This window comes from Amia ocellicauda, chromosome 5 (genome assembly GCF_036373705.1).
Source record: "Amia ocellicauda isolate fAmiCal2 chromosome 5, fAmiCal2.hap1, whole genome shotgun sequence".
Taxonomy (NCBI): Eukaryota; Metazoa; Chordata; class Actinopteri; order Amiiformes; family Amiidae; genus Amia; species Amia ocellicauda.
In genome coordinates this window covers 21,195,032-21,218,973 of record NC_089854.1, presented here as the reverse complement: position 1 = coordinate 21,218,973, position 23,942 = coordinate 21,195,032, and the positions used below count along the sequence as shown (strand labels likewise).

At 46.6% G+C, this 23,942-nt stretch overlaps 1 protein-coding gene, 1 long non-coding RNA gene and 1 other non-coding gene across 3 annotated transcripts; 2 read left to right on the top strand and 1 right to left on the bottom strand.

Moving 5' to 3' along the window:
* Positions 1 to 201: 201 nt before the first annotated feature.
* Positions 202 to 21,589, bottom strand: ern1 (endoplasmic reticulum to nucleus signaling 1). The gene is made up of 22 exons (XM_066704269.1): positions 21,100 to 21,589; positions 15,399 to 15,519; positions 14,035 to 14,068; positions 13,151 to 13,223; positions 12,685 to 12,757; positions 12,452 to 12,574; positions 11,983 to 12,084; positions 11,589 to 11,850; positions 10,430 to 10,508; positions 9,440 to 9,605; positions 8,974 to 9,089; positions 8,469 to 8,666; positions 7,573 to 7,831; positions 6,896 to 6,986; positions 5,143 to 5,332; positions 4,701 to 4,800; positions 4,375 to 4,574; positions 3,670 to 3,817; positions 3,140 to 3,267; positions 2,834 to 2,957; positions 2,659 to 2,726; positions 202 to 2,409 (listed from the first exon to the last, which is right to left on the bottom strand). Exons 1-22 carry the CDS (start codon positions 21,175 to 21,177, stop codon positions 2,119 to 2,121), a joined length of 3,024 nt encoding a protein of 1,007 aa, XP_066560366.1. The 5' UTR covers positions 21,178 to 21,589; the 3' UTR covers positions 202 to 2,118.
* A 1,111-nt stretch (positions 21,590 to 22,700) lies between these two features.
* LOC136749755 (uncharacterized) lies at positions 22,701 to 23,621 on the top strand. The gene is made up of 4 exons (XR_010816787.1): positions 22,701 to 22,866; positions 22,983 to 23,043; positions 23,152 to 23,222; positions 23,469 to 23,621. It is a non-coding gene; the product is annotated as an uncharacterized LOC136749755 (long non-coding RNA).
* A 67-nt stretch (positions 23,622 to 23,688) lies between these two features.
* Positions 23,689 to 23,825, top strand: LOC136750630 (small nucleolar RNA SNORA50). The gene has a single exon (XR_010816922.1). It is a non-coding gene; the product is annotated as a small nucleolar RNA SNORA50 (small nucleolar RNA).
* The last annotated feature ends 117 nt before the right edge of the window (positions 23,826 to 23,942 follow it).

The following is a 23,942-nucleotide window of genomic DNA, read 5'->3' as shown; positions in this document are numbered from 1 at the left end:
CCCGAGAAGTCCCCCTCAATCCATGCGTCAACAATACACGCAAAGTTTTCTGACTAATACCCCAGATTAGTCAGTACAGGAAGAATTACTGCAACTATAAGACATTCCCACATCTATATATATTATATATAGACTTTATATAAAAAATACAAAACAACTGCTTACATATTGATAAACAATACAGACTTCCTAAGCACACAATTTATAACATAGTTAATTTATTTGGCATTGTTGAACAGCAGCTTGCATATGGACTTTGGGAGAAAAACAAAAATACTGTACTATAAATCAGCCTTAAAAAAACGGGGGTGGGGGGTGATTAAACACTCACCTTTAATAAATAAGTTACAGATGTTTTTGAAAAGCAAAGATTAAAAAAATAGGAAAATAAAAAAACAATGTACACACACACAAAACAAATGCATCCAGAAAAAGTCTCCGAAGAACACATGACCATGCAGGCAGTGAACAGTGACAACACCCCCTCATCCTTTTACTGTGTACAAAAACATAAATTAAAGATTTGGTTTAACTTCTGCCATAGAGTGGCTTTAATGCTTTTTCTCATTTATGACTAACATTTATAAATCGGACACCTGTATCTTCAATAAAGGAAGGCTTGCATGAACAGGCTCCTCCAAAAGGCATACGTATGATTCCTAAAGTACCGAATTCAAGTATAACCAAGACCCTCTCCCTCTCTCTCTCTTAACTGTATGTTGAACGTTTGTAGGTTTAACAAGGAAAGTCTGAAGACTAGAATATGCATAAGGATTCAAGTTACACTTAACCTACAGCATATACAAAAAAATAATAAAAAACAAATACAGAAGGCTTAAAATCAGTGAAAAACTAAAACTGAATGAAATTTAACAGTAGGGCTTTAAATAACATTGGGCAAACTCAGTTTTCTGTTATTAAATGCTTAAAATGAAACATGGCACTTTGCAGAAGATAGTGTTGCACAAAAAGGAATATAAAACGAGTCTGATTTCGATCACTGTTTCAAACAGCGGTCCTGCTCGGCTCACACTGCAGCGTGGAGGAGCTACACTCGGCCGCGGAGTTACAAATGAACTAAAAGCACAGCTCTCAGCCAACACACAAAGGGTCTCATTTCTATATACAGGGTCATATATAAAGCATCATCAACTAAGCCTGTATGATGAAAGGGGATCTTGCATGCTTTAATAATCTGTTTTGGATTATTCTAGTCATGGCAACGGAAAGTGTGGCTGATTGGAGAACAATGCAGAGGTTTGTTTTTCCCCAGTCCGACTCAAGAAAACATGACTGTACTGAAGGTGGGGCTGTGCGAACGTGTCAATATTGAGGAAGATCACGGTCTGATACAGCCAAACCATCCCGACGGGACCACGCCTGCTTTTGAAAGAAGGTCAAGGTGAAAAGACATGAAATCTGCCCCCGACGGGGCTCAGAAAATCACACGAGGCCAATGATCCATCAACCCGAAATTTTTGAATGAAAAAAAAAGCTTTACTTTGCAAAGTGAAAGTCATTTGAATGTGCAGAATATTTCACGACCCACAGAGCAAAGTCTGCGCACAATAAACGCAAACCGTCAATAACCTTTTCACATGTTAACAAGTACAATACACAGATTAAAAAAAAAAAGGTACACCGTTCAGATCTGCTATCCAAATAATTTAAGAAAAACAAACAGAACGCTCAGTCTTTCAGCTCATGGAGAGAGACCAGGACGCAGGATGCAGAACGCTGTTCACAGCACAACGGACCCAAAAAATAAATCTAAACCTGCCTGACGCTCCCATACACGTCCCTCATGGGGGATAATAAAGTGGCAACTTGCATTTTGCAACACTTGATATAATAAAAGAAGGACCTGCAGCCCTTGTTTCCTCGGTTTTGTTTCCCAACAGTTTGTTTTTTTATGTTCTTCCTGGCCGAGCCGAGCGCCGGGTCCAACGCTCTCCTTTAATACATCTTCTCTTCCCAGTAATGCTGCGATGGAGCTGAAGGCACTGAGGGGGGGGGGTGCTCCAGTCCCTTGAAGGGGGTGGGGGGGGGTCTGGCCCGTCAGAAAGCCAGCCCTGGAATGTGTCACTGCGTGTCCTGTAAGGCACGGCCCCCCGCCCCTCACGCCTGGCTCTCGGAGTCCCTGGGTTCGGTCTCGGGGGAAGCCGGGGGCGGCGGCGGTACCAGGGGTGGTGGCGGCGGCGGGGGTGGCGGTAGCAGGGGGGTGGGGGTCAGATCCTCGGCGCAGTGGTAGTACGGCTGGAAGAGCCTCTCCTGCCGGCAGGTGCGCATGGCCAGGTAGGTGTGCAGGAGCAGGTGGGGGAAGCGCGAGGTGAAGTACCGCACAAAGTCCTCCGGGATGGAGCCCAGCGTCTCCTGCACGGCCGCCGGCAGCTCCCGGAAGTGGTGCTTCTGCCAGGAGAAAGACATGAAAGACCACGTTTATTCCCACACCCTGTTCTCCAGCGTACATGCGAGTGTGTGTGTTGTATTCTTGGTGACACGGCTCCACTTTAGAGCACAAGTGGCTTTAGATGGGTCCTCGGCAGAGACGCCCGATAATGTCAATATATAAACTCTAGAAGTGGACTATAAAGGTGCGCTTTTCCACTCGAGTGCCGGCCGCTCTTACTGTGCCAACACGGCCCGAGAGACACTCACCTTATTCCTCATGGCGCGCAGGAGGTCCCTCACCGAGCCCCCTTTATACGACCGGAACTTCCTCAGGTCTACAGGAAACGGAAACGGTGAACGGTCAACAAAACGTTTAATTAAACTGGAAGATGACCAAGATGCACACAACCGCGGAGTTGCGTCGGCCGGACTGGGGGGCTACCTGTCTGCAGCGGCACAGTGATATGCTCCCGCCAGTCGCCCTGCACCACGCTCCGGCCCCCCCTCTCCAGCTGTCTCACAATTGGGCCGTCCAGCGGCTCCTTCTCAATCCGGTCACTGACATCCTGGAGAGAGAGAGAGAGAGAGAGAGAGAATTATACCAACAGCTGGACATCAAGAGGAGGCCCAACAAAAAAAACTTTAAAAACATCTTAAAACAACAGTGATATCACGAGCGAGCGACGCTTGGACATTGAAGGAAAAAGTGATGAAGATGAAGAGAACTGAAGTGAAACTGCAATAAGACCTGGAAAAACTGGAGCTGCTTCTCTAAGCTCCAGAAGAAGGGATGTTTGAGGATGCTCTCGGCTGCAGGCCGGCTCTGCGGCTCCGTGCTCAGCATCCTGAGGATCAGGTCAGTGGCAACGAGGTCTTCTGCAGAGACACGGGGGGACATTTCAGAGACACAAATGGTCACCCCCGTTTCAGGGGTTTATGAGGGACAAATAAAACGTTACCTGCACTCATGTTATACAAAACATGTTTTATTTTTTCCTTGCAATGAATACAACTTTTATGGTCGTAAGAATTTCTCTCCTTTTTTTTTTTCCTTTTCCCTGCAGCTTTTAGACTTTGGACGTTCACCTGTAATTCCTCATTCTATTGGAGAAACAAATGACACATGGCTGACAGCTGAACTGCTTCCAGAACGCAACACAAAAAAAGTTTAGATCTTTACATTTTTTGCATTCCCTCACAGTCCTCCACCCAGAGTGCATTAGTCAAGACTGCTACTCGCACTGGATAAATCAGTAAATAATAGTAACGGACTCTCACCGTGTTTGTCCGGCTGTAACCGGTCCAGGCTGTAGGCGCCCAGTAAGATATTGGCTTGCCGCTGCAGGGACTTGCCAAAGGGGTGGTTTCCTTCAGACACCACGTAGTAAAACACACAACCGGCGGAGAAAATGTCAACGGCGCACGTCTGCAGAACGACAAAAGGCCCGTTTACAATCACAGCACCAGACGGCCGAGCAGGGGGACAGAAAACGGGAACTGCGACGCATGATGAGATATTCAACTGCATGGAAGTGGTTTAAAAATACACTCCATGCACTTTCTAATGTGAATTGTTCCACCTTGTGGTGTAAAAACCTCACTGCAGGCTACACAGTGAAAGTGCTGTGAGTAGAGGCTTGTGTCATTTAACTTTCTGATAGGACACAGCACATATAGCACTTCACACAAAACATCCTGGCATCTCAGAACATGAATGCAGGGATACATAACACATGATAAAGTATTTTGAAGAAGGAAAACAAATCTTACACTTTCCCTTCCTGTAGGAGAACGGAAAAACAAAATATACTCCCTTCAAAAAGGCCACTGAAGAACTGTTAACCACGAATATAGCACAGGATAAGAGTTTTGTTTTAATTTGGGAAAAAAATATACTTCTTTGAAAGACTAAAGTCATAAGGAAAAAGGTCTCTATGGTGACTCTGAAGATGGGAAGCCATGTTGTTTTTTCCGGTGACTCACTGGGTTGTCCTTGCTGTCCTCGCTCAGCACCTCGGGGGCAATCCACCCCTCGGTGCCCGGGACCCCTGACCGCCGGCTGAAGCTGTGCCGGCCCACCGCCAGCTTCTTGCACAGCCCGAAGTCCGAGATCATGGCCCGCACGTGCCCACGGGCGTTGGGCATCGAGACCAGGATGTTGTGGGGCTTGAGGTCTCGGTGTACTGGTGGTGGGGGAGGGACAGGGAGATGAGAGACTGCTGTATTTTTGCACTGAAATCGTCTACAACAGTTGCTAAAATCTAACATTTGCAAGGAACACTCCGCAGGGAGGGACTGGAACATCTTACCGATGCTGAGAGAGTGCAGGTGGGCCAGTCCTGACATCGTCTGCTGCAGAAGCATGGCCGGCTCCAGCCCGTGACGGTCGAAGTCCTTCTGCTCCACATACTGCAGAATGCACACACACACAGACACGTGAATATGGAGCTGAATACATAAACTGAAGTACATTCCCTCGTCCCTCCAATCACTCTATGTGCTGCACTCAACTTGTAGATCACATGACTTTATGACACTAAGGACTATCTTCTAGACCAGGCCTATATGATTGTGTTCGGGGATCGAGCGATCTATGTTCTTTACATACAGAGAAGCACACATCTGCGTTTATAATTTCCAGTTATCAGTGGTACTCGTGATGTAGAATGAAGGTGTTGTTGTGACTCGCGGTCGATATCCTCTCTCATCAGACGGCCGTGCGGAGGCCAGGGGCGGCTGGGGGGTGCGTACCTCCTGCAGGGTGGCGGCGCACAGCTCGATGGCAATGTACTGGAACTGCCGGTCTTTCTCCGTGCAGAAGTAGCGGATGACGTTGGGGTGTTCGTCCGATTCCCGGAGCAGCTGCACCTCGCGGTCGGCGAAACTGAAGCACTCCGGGAGGATCCTCTTCACGGCGACGGCGCGGTCGTCAAAGCGGCCTCTGCCAGGAGAGAGAGGGACGGCCTGTCAACACTTTGCCCCTGCGCTCACCCACCGCAGATAGCGGACACGGGAGGTGGATACGGCACTCCGGTTCCAGGTCAGCCAGGGAACGTAACAGAGCAACGAAATTAAACTGACATGGATTTGATTGTAATGTTTTAACTGGTGCGTTAATAAAGCAAAATAAAGTTGTGTGTGGTTTTATGAAGTGCTCTTCAACAGAGCAAGGCAGCAGTGAGGTGAGAATATATACAGACTGTAGGACGAATTGGAATAAAATCTGCTGCTTTTCTTTCAAATACACTCACCTAAAGGATAATTAGGAACACCATACTAATACTGTGTTTGACCCCCTTTCGCCTTCAGAACTGCCTTAATTCTACGTGGCATTGATTCAACAAGGTGCTGAAAACATTCTTTAGAAATGTTGGCCCATATTGATAGGATAGCATCTTGCAGTTGATGGAGATTTGTGGGATGCACATCCAGGGCACGAAGCTCCCGTTCCACCACATCCACCACATCCCAAAGATGGGTTGAGATCTGGTGACTGTGGGGGCCAGTTTAGTACAGTGAACTCATTGTCATGTTCAAGAAACCAATTTGAAATGATTCAACCTTTGTGACATGGTGCATTATCCTGCTGGAAGTAGCCATCAGAGGATGGGTACATGGTGGTCATAAAGGGATGGACATGGTCAGAAACAATGCTCAGGTAGGCCGTGGCATTTAAACGATGCCCAATTGGCACTAAGGGGCCTAAAGTGTGCCAAGAAAACATCCCCCACACCATTACACCACCACCACCAGCCTGCACAGTGGTAACAAGGCATGATGGATCCATGTTCTCATTCTGTTTACGCCAAATTCTGACTCTACCATCTGAATGTCTCAACAGAAATCGAGACTCATCAGACCAGGCAACATTTTTCCAGTCTTCAACTGTCCAATTTTGGTGAGCTTGTGCAAATTGTAGCCTCTTTTTCCTATTTGTAGTGGAGATGAGTGGTACCCGGTGGGGTCTTCTGCTGTTGTAGCCCATCCGCCTCAAGGTTGTACGTGTTGTGGCTTCACAAATGCTTTGCTGCATACCTTGGTTGTAACGAGTGGTTCTTTCAGTCAAAGTTGCTCTTCTATCAGCTTGAATCAGTCGGCCCATTCTCCTCTGACCTGTAGCATCAACAAGGCATTTTCGCCCACAGGACTGCCGCATACTGGATGTTTTTCCCTTTTCACACCATTCTTTGTAAACCCTAGAAATGGTTGTGCGTGAAAATCCCAGTAACTGAGCAGATTGTGAAATACTCAGACCGGCCCGTCTGGCACCAACAACCATGCCACGCTCAAAATTGCTTAAATCACCTTTCTTTCCCATTCAGACATTCAGTTTGGAGTTCAGGAGATTGTCTTGACCAGGACCACACCCCTAAATGCATTGAAGCAACTGCCATGTGATTGGTTGGTTAGATAATTGCATTAATGAGAAATTGAACAGGTGTTCCTAATAATCCTTTAGGTGAGTGTATTTTCCATCAGCGAGGGCCGGACAGGATCTACGCACTTGTACACGATGGTCCCCTCGGCGCCGTGGCCCAGCACATCCTTAGGGTTGAACGTGATGTTTCCCACTCGCACAATACTGGACTCTTCATCTATAGGGAAAAAACAACAACAAAAAAAGGGTTAGATCAAGTCAATTAGAGCGACACATAAAATGTCACCACATTCAATCTTTGCTACTTGGTCTTGAAAAACTAAAATGTCAAACATTCAAAATAAAGCTATTAACGCAGAGAGGGTTTATTTGATGTACAGTAGGTCAGGAATTAACAAACCTGGTCCTGGAAGACCCCCAACCCTGCTGTTTTTTGTTCCAACTGAGCTCTTTAGTTACTTAATTGAACCTTAATTGAACTAATCATTTCCTTTTAATGGTTTTAAACAGTAGGGCTTTTAACTTTAAAACTATATAAGGAACTTAATTAAGGAACCAACCTTTTATCAGTTACACAATTTAAAAAGTAAAATGTAAGCAAATGATTAGGTCAATTAAGGGTTCAATTAAGTAATTGAGAGCTCGGTTGGAAACCAGACAGGTAGGTAATGGGGTCAGGAAACCTCAGAAAGACACTTCAGTACACTTTGTGAGGGAGTGGGTCACACAGCTCTGTTCCTGTGCACCAACAGGCCCATGAAGAAAGGTCACAGACCCCGAAGCCCCCCGGGTCAGAGCCGTACCTCCCTCCTCGTGCTCGGTGGCTGAGCTGCCCATCTCGGACACGGACAGGTTGGAGTGGTTGGAGGCGCGGGGGGAGGCGCAGGGGCTGCTGTTATTGGAGCTCTCGCCCCGGAGCCGCACCCCGTCCAGGAAGTCCGAGTCCTGCGGCAGGTCGAGGGGCGGCTGGAACACGAGCTGCCGTTTCTGCAGCAGCTCGATCTTCTCCTCCATCTGCTTCTGGAACTGCTGGTGCTGCAGCTGCTGCTGTTTGTGCATGCTCTGCACCCGACACACAACAACACAAGAAAAAGTAAATGTATTGGGTTAAAAGAAAATAGACTGGAGTGGGTGTAGTGTTCAGGACTGTGCACTCTGGAGTGGAGAGGTATGTGATCGGTACCAAGTGGGGGACGCTGCCGTTGTACTCTTGTGCAAGGTACTGTACTCGGAATGCTGCAGTACAAACCCAGCTGTTTAAATGGGTCATTGTACATCAAAATAATGTGAGCTGTTGGTCACTTTTCCAGGGAGAATTGCAATTTTAACATGTGCCAAACATAACGGAGCACTGTGGGATTGTGGAGGACAGGCACCGAAATAAGATCGCTATTACACCAACCTCACTTCTGATCAGCTGCTCTGCCTTATGGGATCTAATTCAGAACCGGACTGTAGACGCCCCCCCCGAGGTATGGTATTAAATTAAATAATTCTCTGTAGTGCGGACGCAACCATGTGAAGCACGTTTAGGCTGGTTAAAAGCCAATGAATGCGGTATAAATGAGACATATCCAGGTGCCTTTCAATAGAAGGGCACACAGCGTCACCTGCAGGACACAAACTGCATTGCAAAAACAAACAACGCAAAACAATTGTGCGTGCAAAAAAAAAACCAAAACAAAACACGCTCGCACACCTTGGGGTAGGTGATGACGAAGGCCACCCAGCCGGCCAGCAGGAAGGTGCTGAAGATGACCGTGGCCATGTCCTTCAGCATGGAGTCCACCGGGGCCTCGGGGCGCAGCGCCTGCCGGCCGGCCTTGTCCTGAATGGAGGTGACTGGGGGTGGGGGGGGCGGCTCCTCTACCTCCACCTCCACCTCCACATCCATCACCTGGGGGGGGGAGAGACACAGGGAGGCAGAGAATGTCACGAGGAAACTTTATATTTCTGATTGCAAAATAATAATATTAACAATTATAATACAATATAGATGGACATTTCAAACAATGGAATTTGATACCTTTTTAGCAATTTATTTGAATATATAAAATAATTCCCACCTGATATATTTTGTATGACGTGACATAATTACACAGAATAAAAGGAAAGACAATCAATAAATAGTCCCCTCCTTTGCAGAAGTGAGTGAGAAAGGGAGAATGTATTATTTTTTCCTCTCAGCTTGGCCTCTTTGTTACCTCATCAATGGTCTTCTCGGTCCCAGGCGGGATGATGTTGCCGTGGTGGCGAGGGATGCTGTCCGGGAATCTCTCCAGAATGGTGGTGTGGGCGGCAGGGGGCGTCTCATGATGCCCTGATAAGGAAGGACCGGACAGACAGACACAGTCAGAGCAGAGCATGGCAAAAAACACACACGCAGTCTTACTTAGAGGTGCAGTCATCCAGACCTAGAGAGTTTAACTAAATCACAGGATGGCAGTTTATTTTTCTTGTTGTGTTTTTAAGAACAACTTTTACAGATAATCTACATGACAAACAGGTGTTGTTGGGGGAGAATTGAACAACATCCACATTGAGCTGAACACCAAACTGAAACTGCCTTACTGTTCCACTAGAGGGCAGTATTATCATCACTATAATTTCATTTCTGGGAACATGCCCGTATCCAGTGCTGATAAGAGCTGCAGCGGACGCCATCATTACCGATGAGCAACAAGTGGTTCCTCAGGTAGTTGATCCGGTTCTTCTCCTTCAGAGAGGCTGAGAACTTGACGTCCGTGCTGGGGGTGATCACACACTCCTTGTCCTCCCCGACAGTCACGTCTGGGCCGGGCGGACCCTCCAGCAGGGGGAAGGTGCTCCCTTGCGGCTGCAAACAGAACCATCTGTGAGTCCCGGCTGAACTGGGAGACACTGAGCAGAAACCCAGCCAGCTCCACAGAGCATCACGCAAAGGGAGAAGGAAAACCATGTTTGTATACATGCGAGTATAATAACCCTGCATTCCTGTGCTGTGAAGATACAAACAATAAATGCCCGGCATTGCATCATTGCACTTTGTACCGTGTGTAACGTGTGCCGCGAGTGTACGTGTGCAGCGTGGCAGATATTAAACCTGATCCTGAACACAGATATACAGGTGGGAAACCACAGAGAACTGTTGGCATCAAAACAAACCCCCAAAAAACTGAAAAAACAAAACCCATTACTCTTTAAAAACATAAAATCCTCCAGTCAGTTTTAAGAGAAACACATTCCATTTAAATACCATTTTATAACATTGAAAACCCTTCTACTTGGTTGTTTATCATCCTTATCAGTGCCCGTGTCCTTGTGACCTGTGTTTTCCCTTTCCATCATGCATGTGGGGTCTCTGGGTCAGTCTGACACGGCTCTCAACTCAGTGCCCTCGCATGGGAACGCATTCAACATCATACACCCTAAACTGCTGATGTGACCTTGTGTGACCTCTTCTACTGACACCCTTGTCTTGGCAAATGCAGATGCACTCCAGGCATTTCAAGATCACTGTTCACCAGCGCGAAATACACTTCGGGGTCTTGCATTTCCACAGGCTCTATAAAACAGGGGGTTTGAGTCATGCCCAACACGCCCCCGGCCTCACCCTTCAACTGTAAGCGTTACTAGATGACAAACCGGCCCAACCCTGGAGAGAGGGGCCAGCGTACTCACCACCACCGTGACTCCGTCATGTACTAGCGAGGGGGATGCGTACAGGCTGGTGGAATACTTGCCCACATAAAGTGTTGCCCTAGAGAGAGGAGAAAAAAATAAAAAGAATATAATTTTGCAAGTCAGCCAGAGAGCGCATCGCAGGAAAACCACATTCAGAACAACAAAAGCTGACAGATCTCGTCTCGGCACATTTTGTCTCTGCGGTCTTGGCTCGCTCCTCCTCCTCCTCAGACACCTACGAAGTCTTCCTTTCTCCGAGGTTGCAAAACGTGCCAAGGATGCACAAAGCCTGTTTATTGAATTCATCTTCAGTCAGGCACGTCCAGACGGGCACAACACTCTCAAACCATTATCACGAGAGATCTACCAGCTGTCTATCTGGCTCAAATGGATGGACATTATTATTGTTATTTATTTATTAAAATATTTCTGAAGACCCAAGGCCATTCACATTTGTCACAGAATACACACACTTCACAAAACCAATTTACACAGAGAGCCAAGAGTACATTATTACTAGGGAAAGCTCAGGTCATTCTGTCTGATGGTGAACATCCACTATATTTAGAGTCTATTACCCTGGTATCCGATTCAGGCTGGCTAACATCAAGGCCAATAGGTATAAATATTCATACATTCCCTCAGCTGTCAACCTGGTCAATGGACTGCATTACGGACAGCATCAGTTTTGTTATTATGCACATCATACAACTTGAGTCGGCTTTGTTTACTTTTGTGTTTGAAATGTATTGCATGCTGTATGTTGTTGCTTTTTAGAGTCATGCTTTTCGTATCATGCTGCAAATCATTCGCCCTTTGGTATTTAATAAATACATACTGAACTGAAACTTTTTTATTTCATTTTTATAGAATACAAATGCGAGCTGGAGAGATTTAAACTGAAGTTCTGGTTCCAAAATACCGTGCAAGCTTCTACTCAGGGTGAGTCCAGGAGTGAGCAGAAATGTGGTAAGTTACACCAGTGCTACCTGCAGCAGAGACTGTGGACTGTGGATGTGTTTAAGTGGGGCATACTTACCAGAAGCAGGGTAGACGTTACACATAAGGCAATTAAATGCAACCTGCCTTGAGCGCAAGAGCTATCTTTATAACTCTATCCTTGTACACGGGCATCTGTAGAAAACGGTGTGCTTACATGAGCTTGTTCTTGTGCTTGTTCTCCTTGGGAAAGGGGTACGTCCACTTGGTGATGCGGCCCACCTCCCCCGACATGAAGGTGAGGTAGCGCAGCGTCTCCACTGCGACGTTGGTGTGCGGCACTTTGCGGAGGCCCTCGCGCTGCCAGATGTACATGGCCACCACAGGCGAGTTGTAGTTCTGGACCCACTGCACGTCGCCCGACTCGCTGTCCACCGTCACCACCAGCCCGTCCCCGTTGGACACGAAGTGGGCTGCCTCTGCAGGGACAGGGACGGAGGGGCTTACTGCCCAGTGCTAAAGGGTTCGGGTCTGTGCCCTGCAGCCCACCTGACACACACACACACACAACTCCGTCTCTCTCAGTGAAGATCAGCAGAGTGCACACTTACTGTACTTGGTGTCCTCGTCGGGCAGCGTGGACGCGTAGTCGAAGTAGGTGGCGTTCCAGCGCAGCTCTCGGCTCTTGGTGTCGTACATGGTGATGGTGTACTCTGCGGGACACACAGGTGCGTTACACACTGCTGATGCACCGACACCCCTGTGTTGTACCTCTGAAGGTTTCAACTGAAGCCACAGAAGGGTTAGGAAAATAAGATGATGCTGGTAGTGTTTTGTCAATGGAGATTATGACCCAGAAATAACAGAAATTAATGAAATTCAATGCACGGATTAGGGAAATGATGTCTCTAAAACTGGATTTCCCAACTTCCCGTTCATAGAAAGGAAAACAGGGCAGGGCAGTCGGAGATAGCTAATCTGGTATATAAATGTTTGTGCCATCTCGGCTTTCACAACTGGCTGCCCTCGATCCATATTGCCGGGGTGAGCGACACTCCGGGAGACGGACTGGCGGGTTACCTGTGCGGCCCAGGTAGAGCAGGGAGGAGGAGGGGCAGAGCGCTTCGGCAAAGGACGAGGTCAGGGTCTGCTGCTTCTCCCCGGTCAACAGGTCAACCACGTACCACAGGTCCTGCTTCTTCCCTGGACAACCGACACACACGAGGAGTCGGGTCACTCGACACCCCGACCTCAAGCAACCCAAGCACGCTCACAGAACGAGGTCACCCCACGCCGGCTGGCCCGGCACTTACCCATGTAGAGGATGCCGTCTGCACTGCGGCACGGCGAGGCCTGCACCAGCTCGGGGATTGTGAAGGGCAGCTTCTGCAACACGACAGCGAGGGAGAAGAGGGCGCTTGTGAATGTGGGCACTGATAAGGACAATGGTCTCATTACAAGACAGCCATCTCCCCCCCGCCTGTCAGAGCAGTATTAGGTGACAGAACACCCCCCCCCCCCTTCACACTGCGTACCCAGGTCCTGCAGGTGTCGTGTGGATCTGTTTTAGCCGTGCAGCGAGGAAACGGCGTTTTAAATAACAGGTTCACGTTTCCTTTCTTGTTGGCACAGTATAATTCAACTATTTCTTTCCATCCTCAACCAGAATGACAATAGTAGTTTGTTGTTTTTCTAATAGAAGTAAAATTGTGAAAGACTAAGCACAGATCGCATCACTGATGGTTAGTGCAGCACCGGATAGCGTGCGTTCGGTCTTACCGTCAGTCCCTCGTTGTTTTTGCCACCCAGAGAATACAGGCTGCCATCGTGGGGGTCCGGCAGAAACGCTGGCCTGCGAAAACGACAAGGACATCAGACCCCCATACGTTCTCAACACGTATTACCGCACATTGACCAGGCAACCGCCCTGGGACACAGAGCTGCTGCGAGGTTTAATTTGTGACTAATATCTCCTCCACAAAAGTCAATGTTATTTGAAAACAGCGTTTGTCGGGTCCCTTTACGCATTCACTTCCAGGATCTGCTGGGTAAACCGCAGTCAGAAGTGTCAGACCGGTAGCGCCTCTCCCAATTCAAACTCACAGCTCAATCTGAAGGTAAAGGCGTGTCTGTCCCCCGAGGTGTGCAGTCACTAAAGCCCACACACCCTTTCACTGCCCTGGAGCCATCACTATGCTGCACACTAGCTTGGCATTGGTCACAACCCATAACAAATAATTTATTGTTGCCCCCTATGGAGTGAAATGGGACCAGTCTGAATTGATCGCATTTCACAGAACATGCAACTATTTCAGATAGACATTGCAAACAATGTATTAATTAAAGCACTAGGTAAAGGTGAGGGGTAGGGAGGCAGAGGGACAGGCAGGGGTGTTCACGTTGTGTCTTTAATCCTTCTGGGCAAACGCACAATACATTCTTCTGTATGTGAAGGAGGAACACCTCAGATTTGGACAATAACCAGGACTGGGTGATTGTCTGGAGGAAGTCGGCACTGACAGTTGAGGGCAGGGAGCCAGAGAAACACTGTTCGTGGGTGGATACACAGGCGGGGTAACGACTAAGCCGCACGCCACTGACAGCACCGCCCTGACGGCTGCGTCCAGAAGCCCATTCCTGTCAGGAACAGCGAAGACACTTACTCTGCCACGTGTGTCGGCACTTGAAGAACAGGATCTAAAGGTGAGAGAAAAGGAAAACAAATTGGAGATATTTATGAACTTTAATTACATTTTGATTATTAATGAGCATTCTGCAAATTATACTCCATGTGGCACAAAAATAGTTTTGTTGGATGGAAAAACAAAATAATTCAGGGCTTTAGGCACTGCTCCTGTAAACTGCTTTTATTAAATCACATTTAGTCACACATACAAGAACAGCAACAGTCATGTCTGGAGATGCAAAGACACAAAAAATGTGTTATTCGCTGTGGACTGAACAAACCCTAACAGGAAGCCCCTTCTCCCAGCATGCACCCGTCTCTGAAACAAAGCTAATCTGAGCCTGCGCCCAATCGGAGCTCCTTTGAGTTGATCAGTAAACACCATTAAAGAGCTACAAGACCCTCAATAAACAGGGGAGGAGAGCTGGGAAGCTTTACAGCTCGACTTGTGTTACAGAGCCAACTGATAAAACGTGAATGTGCAAACACTCAGTCGGCGATAGCGAGGGGCTCAGGGGGCGCAGCGACACGGTTGTGCACGAGCCACGGCATCTGTGTGCTTCAGAGCGGGACGCCCTGGAAACCGGTCCTGCAGCCAGAGGCCACGGAAACAAACCATTCATGATCCCAACCGCCGGAGCCGCAGAGCGACAAAACCAGACCGTCAGGTGCATCAGGATATTATTAATTTAATTTCCTTTTATACCGGACTCTTTGTTGGCAGGATCTAGAGGCCTTGGGATACATTATTAAATTTTCTGAAAGGCCACCTAACGTGTTTAACACCGCAGTAGGTTCAGTGTGTACGTTTCCCAAAACCTGCCCGCTAAGGCTAAGAGTAGACTGCGTCCGGCCCGCGTCCCCACAGTGACTGCCCCTGCCCCTCAGCTCAGCCCGGAGAGGTTGGCCTGGTCCTGCACTCATGTTTTACCGATCGTTGCGGGCCTGTCAATGCCAGGTGCTGCGGATCAGCCCTGGCAGCTGTCCTCGATTCCCTGGCTACTGCAGCCTCAATCCCCCCGTTAATGATCAAGCCATGAAAACTCTCTGATACAAACAGATCTCTCGCTACATTTCACGTCTGGAATCACACAAAAAAAAAACCTCTAGCTGCCCCACGGTGACACCAGGCCACATGTGCTCTTCAGGTGCCAAACACATGGTGGTAGCATTGCCAGCAAAGGGCGAACCAAAACGTTTCCAAGTCAAATATATATTTTCTAAAGTGCTGCCCTGCGTGTCTTGTGTAGTGGAACACAGTGCTGCTCAGTGGTCAAGGAACGCCCCATTCAAAAACTCAAGATGCTTGGTAACCCCCCCATGAAATCTCTCCCTTCTTACCTTCTTTTAAGGTCCACTTGATGGCACCGGACCTCTTGCTGACGGCGTGTAGGTTTCCGTCCAGCGTCGACACGAACAGCAGGGTTTCGGGCAGAGAGACGGTGTTAGCATGGCAGGATTGCTGCAGGACACAAACCCGACCGGCATGTTACACACCACAGAAATACTGCTGCTCACCTCTAGATATTACTTTAAATCTCCCCTGCAATTCACCCGGGTTTTGTAGGTTAGTTGTGGGGTTACAGTTGGGACTAAACAGATTACAGGCATTTTATTAATTGAGGCCCATTCATGTATTTGAACGCAATCCTTGAAAAACAGTGTTACAGATTCATAACTAGGTTTGCGATCCCTTTTCTTGTACTTTGAATGGTTTCTTGGTCTTTGCACTGATGAACTGTTCTTCTCTTGGGAAAAATGAAATAAAAAAACAGGTCTTACATTGACAACATTACACCTCAACGGTGCAAAACATAATCCTAAACGTATTTATGCCTGAGCCGCCCCTCCAAACCCCACCCACAGTCTTAAAGCAGGCGAGGCTTCACACTGCAGGTAAATCCTGGATCTTCTTTTAATCTCAGTGTGCTGTTAAGAGCCGCTAAATCCAAGAGCGAAGGCCGATTCCTTGAGCAAATCCAGGGTATGGCACAGAGCACCAATTCAAATGCTCAGTGAGTCGAGACCTGACAGAAGTAAACATGCTTCCAATCATTTAACCAAGCAGGTAATTTTACTAACAAAGTCATCCAGAGCTGAGCAGGAGTGAAAACCAGAACACTGAGCAACTCAGAGCGGCCAACAGGAACCTCCAGCCTCGGGCCACCCAGGGAGACATCCTGGACCAAGCGGCTGCTGTCTCACTGCAAGACGTAAACAAACAAGGGGGGGGAGGGTCTCGAGTGAACACCTGCTGAGATCCAGCAGTGCTGGTCAGGAAACAGACCCCCTCCAGGAAGGCCCCAGGGAGGACTCACAATACACTTAAACTGCCCCAGAATTAAAATGCTTCACTGCCCTAATAAGAGCAGACGGAAGAATACAAATAAAAAAAACCTGTCCAGACACAAACGGACACGCACACACACCTGCAGTTATTTCGGACACAGCAGCACAAAAGCATAAAGGCCAGTTTCAGCAAATGCATCACTGGCCCAAGCGTTTCTCTGTCCTTCAGACTTAAAAAATAAATTACAAAACAAAAACACATTCAGCCTTCTGTCTTATTTCAAAGATACCTAACCTGTGCTGAATTTCCTTCCTGTAGGTGTGTATTAATTTCCTGTTATTTATTTTGTTTAAAGCGAGATAATGCTCAGCTACTTGTTTGCACAGTAATAAACTCCAGCAAAACCAGCGCTGACCAAGTCAATATTCAGCACCTGGGACGGTTCCCATTGCCATCTTAAACAGCTGCACACATCTAGGCTAGTTCATCAATATAGAAGGAAGACAGACAGGATTGCACCATTAATCCCACCTGAATCTGCGCATATACACAAAAGCAGGCAAGAGTGAAAACTTCAACAGCATCCTGAGAAAACCACTAATCTGCCAAGCTAATCTGCTCAATGTGTCAAGTTTGCATTCGTTTTAACTTGCAACTTATCATGCATATCACAAAATCATTGAATTTTTAAACATTAAAAAAAAACAATATATATGTATAGTGCATTAAAATTTGTTTTTTGGAGGCAGTACTCAGGCCTAAAGAAAACACTCTGCTACTTAGTATCAGATAAAAGAACAAGCAGTTATCTGAGAAAGGACGGTTCTTCTCGCATTGTGCTGAAAGGGGAAGTATCGATATCTTTTGAGAATCTCTTTACTAAACAACAGCCAATTTCTTCATTCAAAAACAGGCTTTGAATACCAACACGCTATGTCCTAAGAGACAACACCTCAACAGCATTGCCCATGTTTGTCACAAAGTACAAAAGGAAATGACTGTTCATGTAATTCATAAAGGGACTGAAGAAGCATCCCCCAGACACCCCTCAACATAATTATCATTTAACAATTTAAAGCAGCCTGGTCAGATCAGCGGATGGCCAGTTCAATACTTCACAACCGCATACAAATGTCACAGGTAGCATACCTAGAGACAAAGGAATATTTTAGGCTGTGAATTAGAAATGACCTTTCAATATTATTAGTGTGACTGATAAAATAACGGTTACAGGAGTGACTGTGAGCTCAGAAGGGAACGTAAATGAGAAGACACTGTCGGGGAACTGTGTCCCAAGACCCCCGTCTGAATTAACCACAGGTCTGCAAACATCGTTAAACACTAAGTCTTGTGTGCCGAGGTGCTTAAGAACGCGCGATTAAGGCCAGCCATAGATAAGTCCTCGAAAAACGACAAAGACAGGTTTCGAGTTCTGTTTTTGGCAGGTCAGGTGTGCCCGAGAGCACACACTGGAAAAAAAAGTTTCAAAAGGCCCATCTGGTTTTGAGCTGGGCAGCTTCAGTTTCTTCTTTCAGTTCAATCAAAACTTACGAGGTAAAGACAACCTCAGGTTACAGAGACTCTGATGTAAACACACCCAAACTGACATGAAATCTTGCTACCGTTATCATTTTTTAATATTATCCTTGTGTACCTGGCTTCAGGTATAACACTATAGCATTATTTATAAAATAAAATACGAAGAAGGAAATAAATAAATAAAATATACAGCACACAAATATGCACTCAGTAGCAGTATATTGCTGCATTGATAACTGAGCAACAACCATGCTTTAAAACAGAGTAAGTGTTATCAGCAGCACTGCATTGTTTGACACCATGATAGAGATGGCCAGATGTCTTGCACTTTGAACTGTTTGTTCCTCAATGCATTCAAGCATGTTGTGTTGTTGTCTTAGACCACGGGGGCTGCAGCGGATGATAACACAATTTTTGTTGGTGCTCTGCTGTGCAACTGTGCACTGCATCCGAAAAAAATACAATCTGAAAACCATTCCAGTTTGCAGGCCCATTCCACTGATTGTTTTAACCCGTAGGTTTATAATGCTCACTTAGGCACGTGCATCATTACGCATAGGTCACCTCTGGGATACAGTCGTCCACCTTTTAAAGAAAAAAAAATATATATATAAAAGGATAAATTACAGAACAGTCTGTGTAGCAAGATTTCCGAAATCACGGCCGTCCGCCCCATTTCAGGAACAGAAACTCAACTGACGGAACTGGAGACAGATGTGGAATTGGTTCTGAAACCCCGAGCTGCGTCGCATTGCTCCAAAACCTTGCCTGCTATCTGAGCAACTGGCAGAGCCGCGTTGGACAGAGATTGCGTTTGATTTTCAAGTTCTCGGTTTCATGTGCACAGGTTTTTGTTTTGTTTTTGAATCACAGGCGAGCTCTTTAAGTCATTTTGACAACTGAAAGTAGATAACATTTTTATAAAGCCTTAAGAATATATATATGTTTTTAAAATCTCTCTCTCATCTATTTCTATATAAGTAAACATCTTCCTGGAAACAGGACATCAGCCCACAGTCTCCCTGACCATACCGCAGATGATATGAGGCAGGATGTGCGTTTTTGCAAGATCTCCTTCATGCCAACGACAGATCGCACACACAGCGGCAGTGATCTGAAAAGACAGCTGACAGGGCTGCGTCTGCACACACACACGCACACGACTATATGCAATGCATTTGTGCGGACATTTCTCAATAAATCTTGCTCAGTATAAATATAAAAATGTTTTTCATAAGTACATTAAAATGGCCTAAAATTACTGAATACGCAAACCTGGACACAAACCCAGGGAAGTGACTTGCACTTCAGTAAACGCCAGATATCCTCTCCCATCGTGCCAAGATTCAAATGCTCTGTAAATCAGCCCTCGTTGGGAAAATCATAGCACGTTTGTGGATGTGTAGCAGCTGTTCCTGCACAGTGAGGCCGAATTGCTGTGCGAGTGGGAGGTTTCAAACAGGGAGCAGGCCTCTACACTAACAGCAGCATTGTGTTACCACTAGTACTTAACCTCCTCCTCAATCCCTCACACAGTCCACAAATATTTACAGTCCTTCTGCGAACAGCCTCGTCCCTCTTAAGTAAATAAACTGGGACCCACGCTCCCTCACTGCTCAGCACGGTCGTCACGTGGCCAGAGCAAGAGCAGCAGGCACCATTTTCACAACAACTGCGCTGCGATAAGATACGGTACTACAGAGGAGGAAGTCCGGCCATGTGCTCAGAGTGACTCTCAGCATCCATCTGCGGACCCTCTGGAACGCACGAGAGTTCAGCTTCTTCCCATTCCCACCCCACCACCAAGTGTCTGCAACCTGGCTAAGGGTTTTATTCATTGATCTGTCCATTTTTAACTAAGTTCTGATTGTTCTGTTGTTGTATTCTGTCGTGTTCATTGTGTGTGTTATCTATTGAGATTAGGAGTGAACTTCACATAAACCTTTTTTTGTTGTCGATGTTTTGAATACACATATCCCTTTAAAATTAAAAACAAATACAGATCTGGAAACCAGATACAGAAGGGAAGACATTTGGAAAAGATGAAAATTCAAACCCTTGAACAGGAACATTTCTCCAAGTTAATACAAAAAGGTTATTTCCAAAACCAAAGAAACCGAGAGGTAATTCTAATCTTCTGCAGAAACCACGCAAGGCCAGTTTCTTCCACTGAAACAGGGGGATCCCCCTCCTCTCAGCTGAAAACTATCCATTTGTGTAGGCTGTGTGCATCTATAATTATAGAGTTACACAAACACCAGGCTGAAGCCAAGGCCCTAGATTGCCATGCAGCATCAACACACCATCCCCATTGGGTCTCACCAGCGCGGCTTCAAAGGCTCGCGGACACAGTGGTCCAGGAGATTCACTCGAACCCCTTTATTTTCCACAGACTGTGTACACAGTGCTCACTGAACAATCACCCAACGTCACACCGGTTTATTTAGGGGTCAGTGTCCAACACTAAACAGACAAACAATGGGTCAGACAGGACAATGTTCTCAGGCTGCAAGATCGGACAGGTTGAATGGTTCTGCTACAGGCGGTGGAGGCAGCCCTGTAGTTTTCAATTACTCATCATGCCCCACCGTTTGAGAGAGAGTGGTGCAGTCAACACCATGGCACCGAAACATATGGTGCAGCTGCGAGGTCCTGGCACGCTTGCCTGGACACATCTAAGTGGCAACCTGTACGCCTGTGCACTTTCAACAGCATTTAATCAACTGGCTTCCAAGACTGGCACACGCAACCTGGCTCTTATCCCATCCAGCCCATAACAACAGCTTTCACAACAGCGCACAGACGCGTGGGAAGCCGGAGCTGTAATTCCGGAGTCGATCCGATTACAGTCCTCGCACAGCCATGGCTTTGTTGTATTGCATTTCCAGATAAAAGCATCTGCAAAGGAAGAAACGCGCAACTGCACATTGAAAACCACGAGTGCGAAGAATGTCCCCATCTACGATTTTAAACAACTGTTCGTCTATCGGTGGCCAATACACGGTGTCTTCTGTATTCATCGTAACTTGACATTATTCTGTCAGCTGTGCGGCATGTTGTGTTCAGACTGCGGCCGCTCCAGCCGGACACCCGGCCAGCGCGCTGTCTGCCTCTGGTCAAAGTGCACGCTTTGTTTCGCTCACAGGTCGCTTCCCGACACCCGGCGCTGAAAACGGGAAACTTGCGGGACGGGAGGACCCGGCACGCTCTTACCATCTGGAGCGGGATACAGCACAGCAGCGCGACAGCCCCGCACAGCAGCCGGGCCCAGCCGCCCGCACCGCCGGCCATCCTTTCCAAAGACACGGGCGACGTGGCGGAGGCCGGTCTCACATAGATCCGAGACCCGGAGAGGCGATCACAAGTTAGAGGGAAGTCGCGGTGCTGCCGGAGGGTCCGCCGCGGTAGGAGCACCGCAAGCTGTGCGCGCCTCCATTAGGCTCTGTTTCCGGTTCCTTCCTGTGCGTGTGTGTAACCTCTGGAGTGACGTCACGGCGACGCTACACTCGGCTGGGAGGAGATTCCTAGGAAAAGGGGGGAGAAAACCCTGGGCGCCTTCGTGTTGCGCAGATTGCCGCATATCTGCGCAGATCTGCAGAATTACAGCACTCCCATTGGTGGAGTCGCCCAGATCTGCGCAGGACTGCGGACTTCTGCCCTACACGAACGCGACTTAAGTCTGTTGTAAACGTGTGAATACCTTTTCTTTCTTTCGATATCACTGCATTTAAGGAGAAATTTAAAATTGAAAACACTACATTTAAGTAGAAACTGCATTTTGATATAAATATATAATAATATTTAATTATCTTATTTTACTTTCATTAATTCTGCCTTTAATGTGTGTACTAATTGCAAGTATTGCACAATATAAATATAAAATACAAATACATTAAAATGTTCTCCCCACATACTGCAGTGTAAACATATTCGCAGATTTACAGAATGGCAAAATCATCCCTAAACGATTTAATCTGAAGGTTGTCTAATTAGACAAATGGTAGGAATTGCCGATTAAAAATATGAAGTATGATAGAGTAATACTAGAGTCATTTACGACGCATATTGTATTACGTTGTGTTGCCTTTTTAAATGTTTCTTCAAAGCTTTTCATCAATGCAAAGTGTGTGTTGTATTAGAAACCTAATGTACAGTGCTTGACAGTTTTTCTTATTCGACTGTATTTACATGTTAAAGGATTATAATTAATTAGTATTGAGGCTAATTACAGTACATGATAATTGCAGCTGGAGAAGGAATACTTATCAGTTTGCAAACTTTTTGATTGGAAGCAATAATAATAATAATAATAATAATAATAATAATAATAATAATAATAATAATAATAATACAAATAAATAAATAAAAACCGACGCACATGCCTCAACTTACTTTACAAGAGAAAAACTTATGAAATCCCCAAATGTTTTTGCACCATTTAATATGTTATTCCAAAACGACTCCGTTGCGTATACTGCAAACTTTAATTTACAACTACTTTATACTGCATGCGTATAGTTTATCTGTCTTCAATCAAATGTGTAATTTTTGATATACAGCAATAAAATAATAAGAAACACAAACTCAAGCCAAAACTACAAGACCCACAATGCACTACGCCATCGTTTCGCCGTGCACCCTTGGTAAAATGTGAAAAGAAAAATACGTCGGTAAAATAAATTAATGCTGAACATTTTTCATAATTTCAGAACTACACATCACATATGCGACTTTTCATGTATTTATTTATTGTTACGAAAATCATAATAATTCTGGAAGATCCCGGAAGTACCGCAGCTGTATTTAAGCTCGGCGCTGCGGCGTGGCTCAGTCAGCGTGGTCTGCGGCAGGGAGGAGGCAGGTCGCTGCCGAGCAATTGCAGGAATTTAAATATGCCGAAGTTAGAGATATGTCACCGTGCAGATTTGATATCAATGAATATGCGATGTTCATTAGGAACGTAATGCAGCTATTTTCCAGGTAAGATTTTCTCATTCTTACTTGCGCTGTAGGTGGGCGTTTTGCAAGATTTAACAGATGTATTTATTATCCATCAGTGCATCCTATCTAATCTTCTCCCCCCTTTCCTCGATCAGGGATGACGAGTTGACGTGAGAGTCGCCGTGCCGGCCACCACGTGGTCAGGGATTGGGTGAGGTGAATTACCGGGACTCTTCCTGATTAATAGACCGTGCAAATAAACCGATTAAAATGTGCAATTTCGGTCAGTGTTTTGCAAATGCCTTTCTCTTCTCTGTTCCACAGCACTGATCTGTCCGTCCAAAGGGAGACTGGGCCGGAAAGCAGGAGGCGGTTCACTTCGCAACCATTGCAAGGTAAATAGGGCTGGATAAACCCGGGTGGGGGTGGGGGTGGGGGTGGGGGCAGATCACACGCCTGATCTACCGTGACGCCCCTGTTGTAAAAATGTGCTTTAAAGCAAACCGGTCCGATGATGATTCCTAAATGCGTTAGACTTCTGACTAAAGCATGACGTCAGCTCTACCTCCGACGGAACGGTGTGACTTCCTGTGTGGACCGGATGCTGAGCGGTCCCGTTTCTAACTGGGTTTGTGTTGAAGGACTGCGAGGAGGACCACTGCCCTGCCCGAGAGGAGGGACATCAGCCCAGCTGCGGGGGAAATGCAACACGATGGATGTGTAATGCAGGGCTAGCGGTGGTCACCTTTTACATGAGAGATGCAGTTTAATTAAAAATGAATGTTTAAAAATCACCTGACTCCTGTATTTTCTTTTCCTTCCCTGTCTTTTGAAATATCCAACCCTTTCCCGGGGGTGAGAGAGCACTGTCTTTGAACCTGAGCAGTCCTGCCCGTGACTCCCTAGGCCAAGCGGCAGTGCTAGAGTAAAGAGTTGTTATAACTGGGGCTTCCTGGCACTTCCATCCCAGGCTGCTCTTTTAAAAGCAATTCACAATCGCACTCCACTGGAGCAAGAGTCTGCAGGCGTTGAGCTGAGCGAGGGGGGGAGAGGTTACTAGAGCAAAGTCTGGGGTAAAAGCAGACCTATAACAGGTATATTTGAGAAATCCTGCC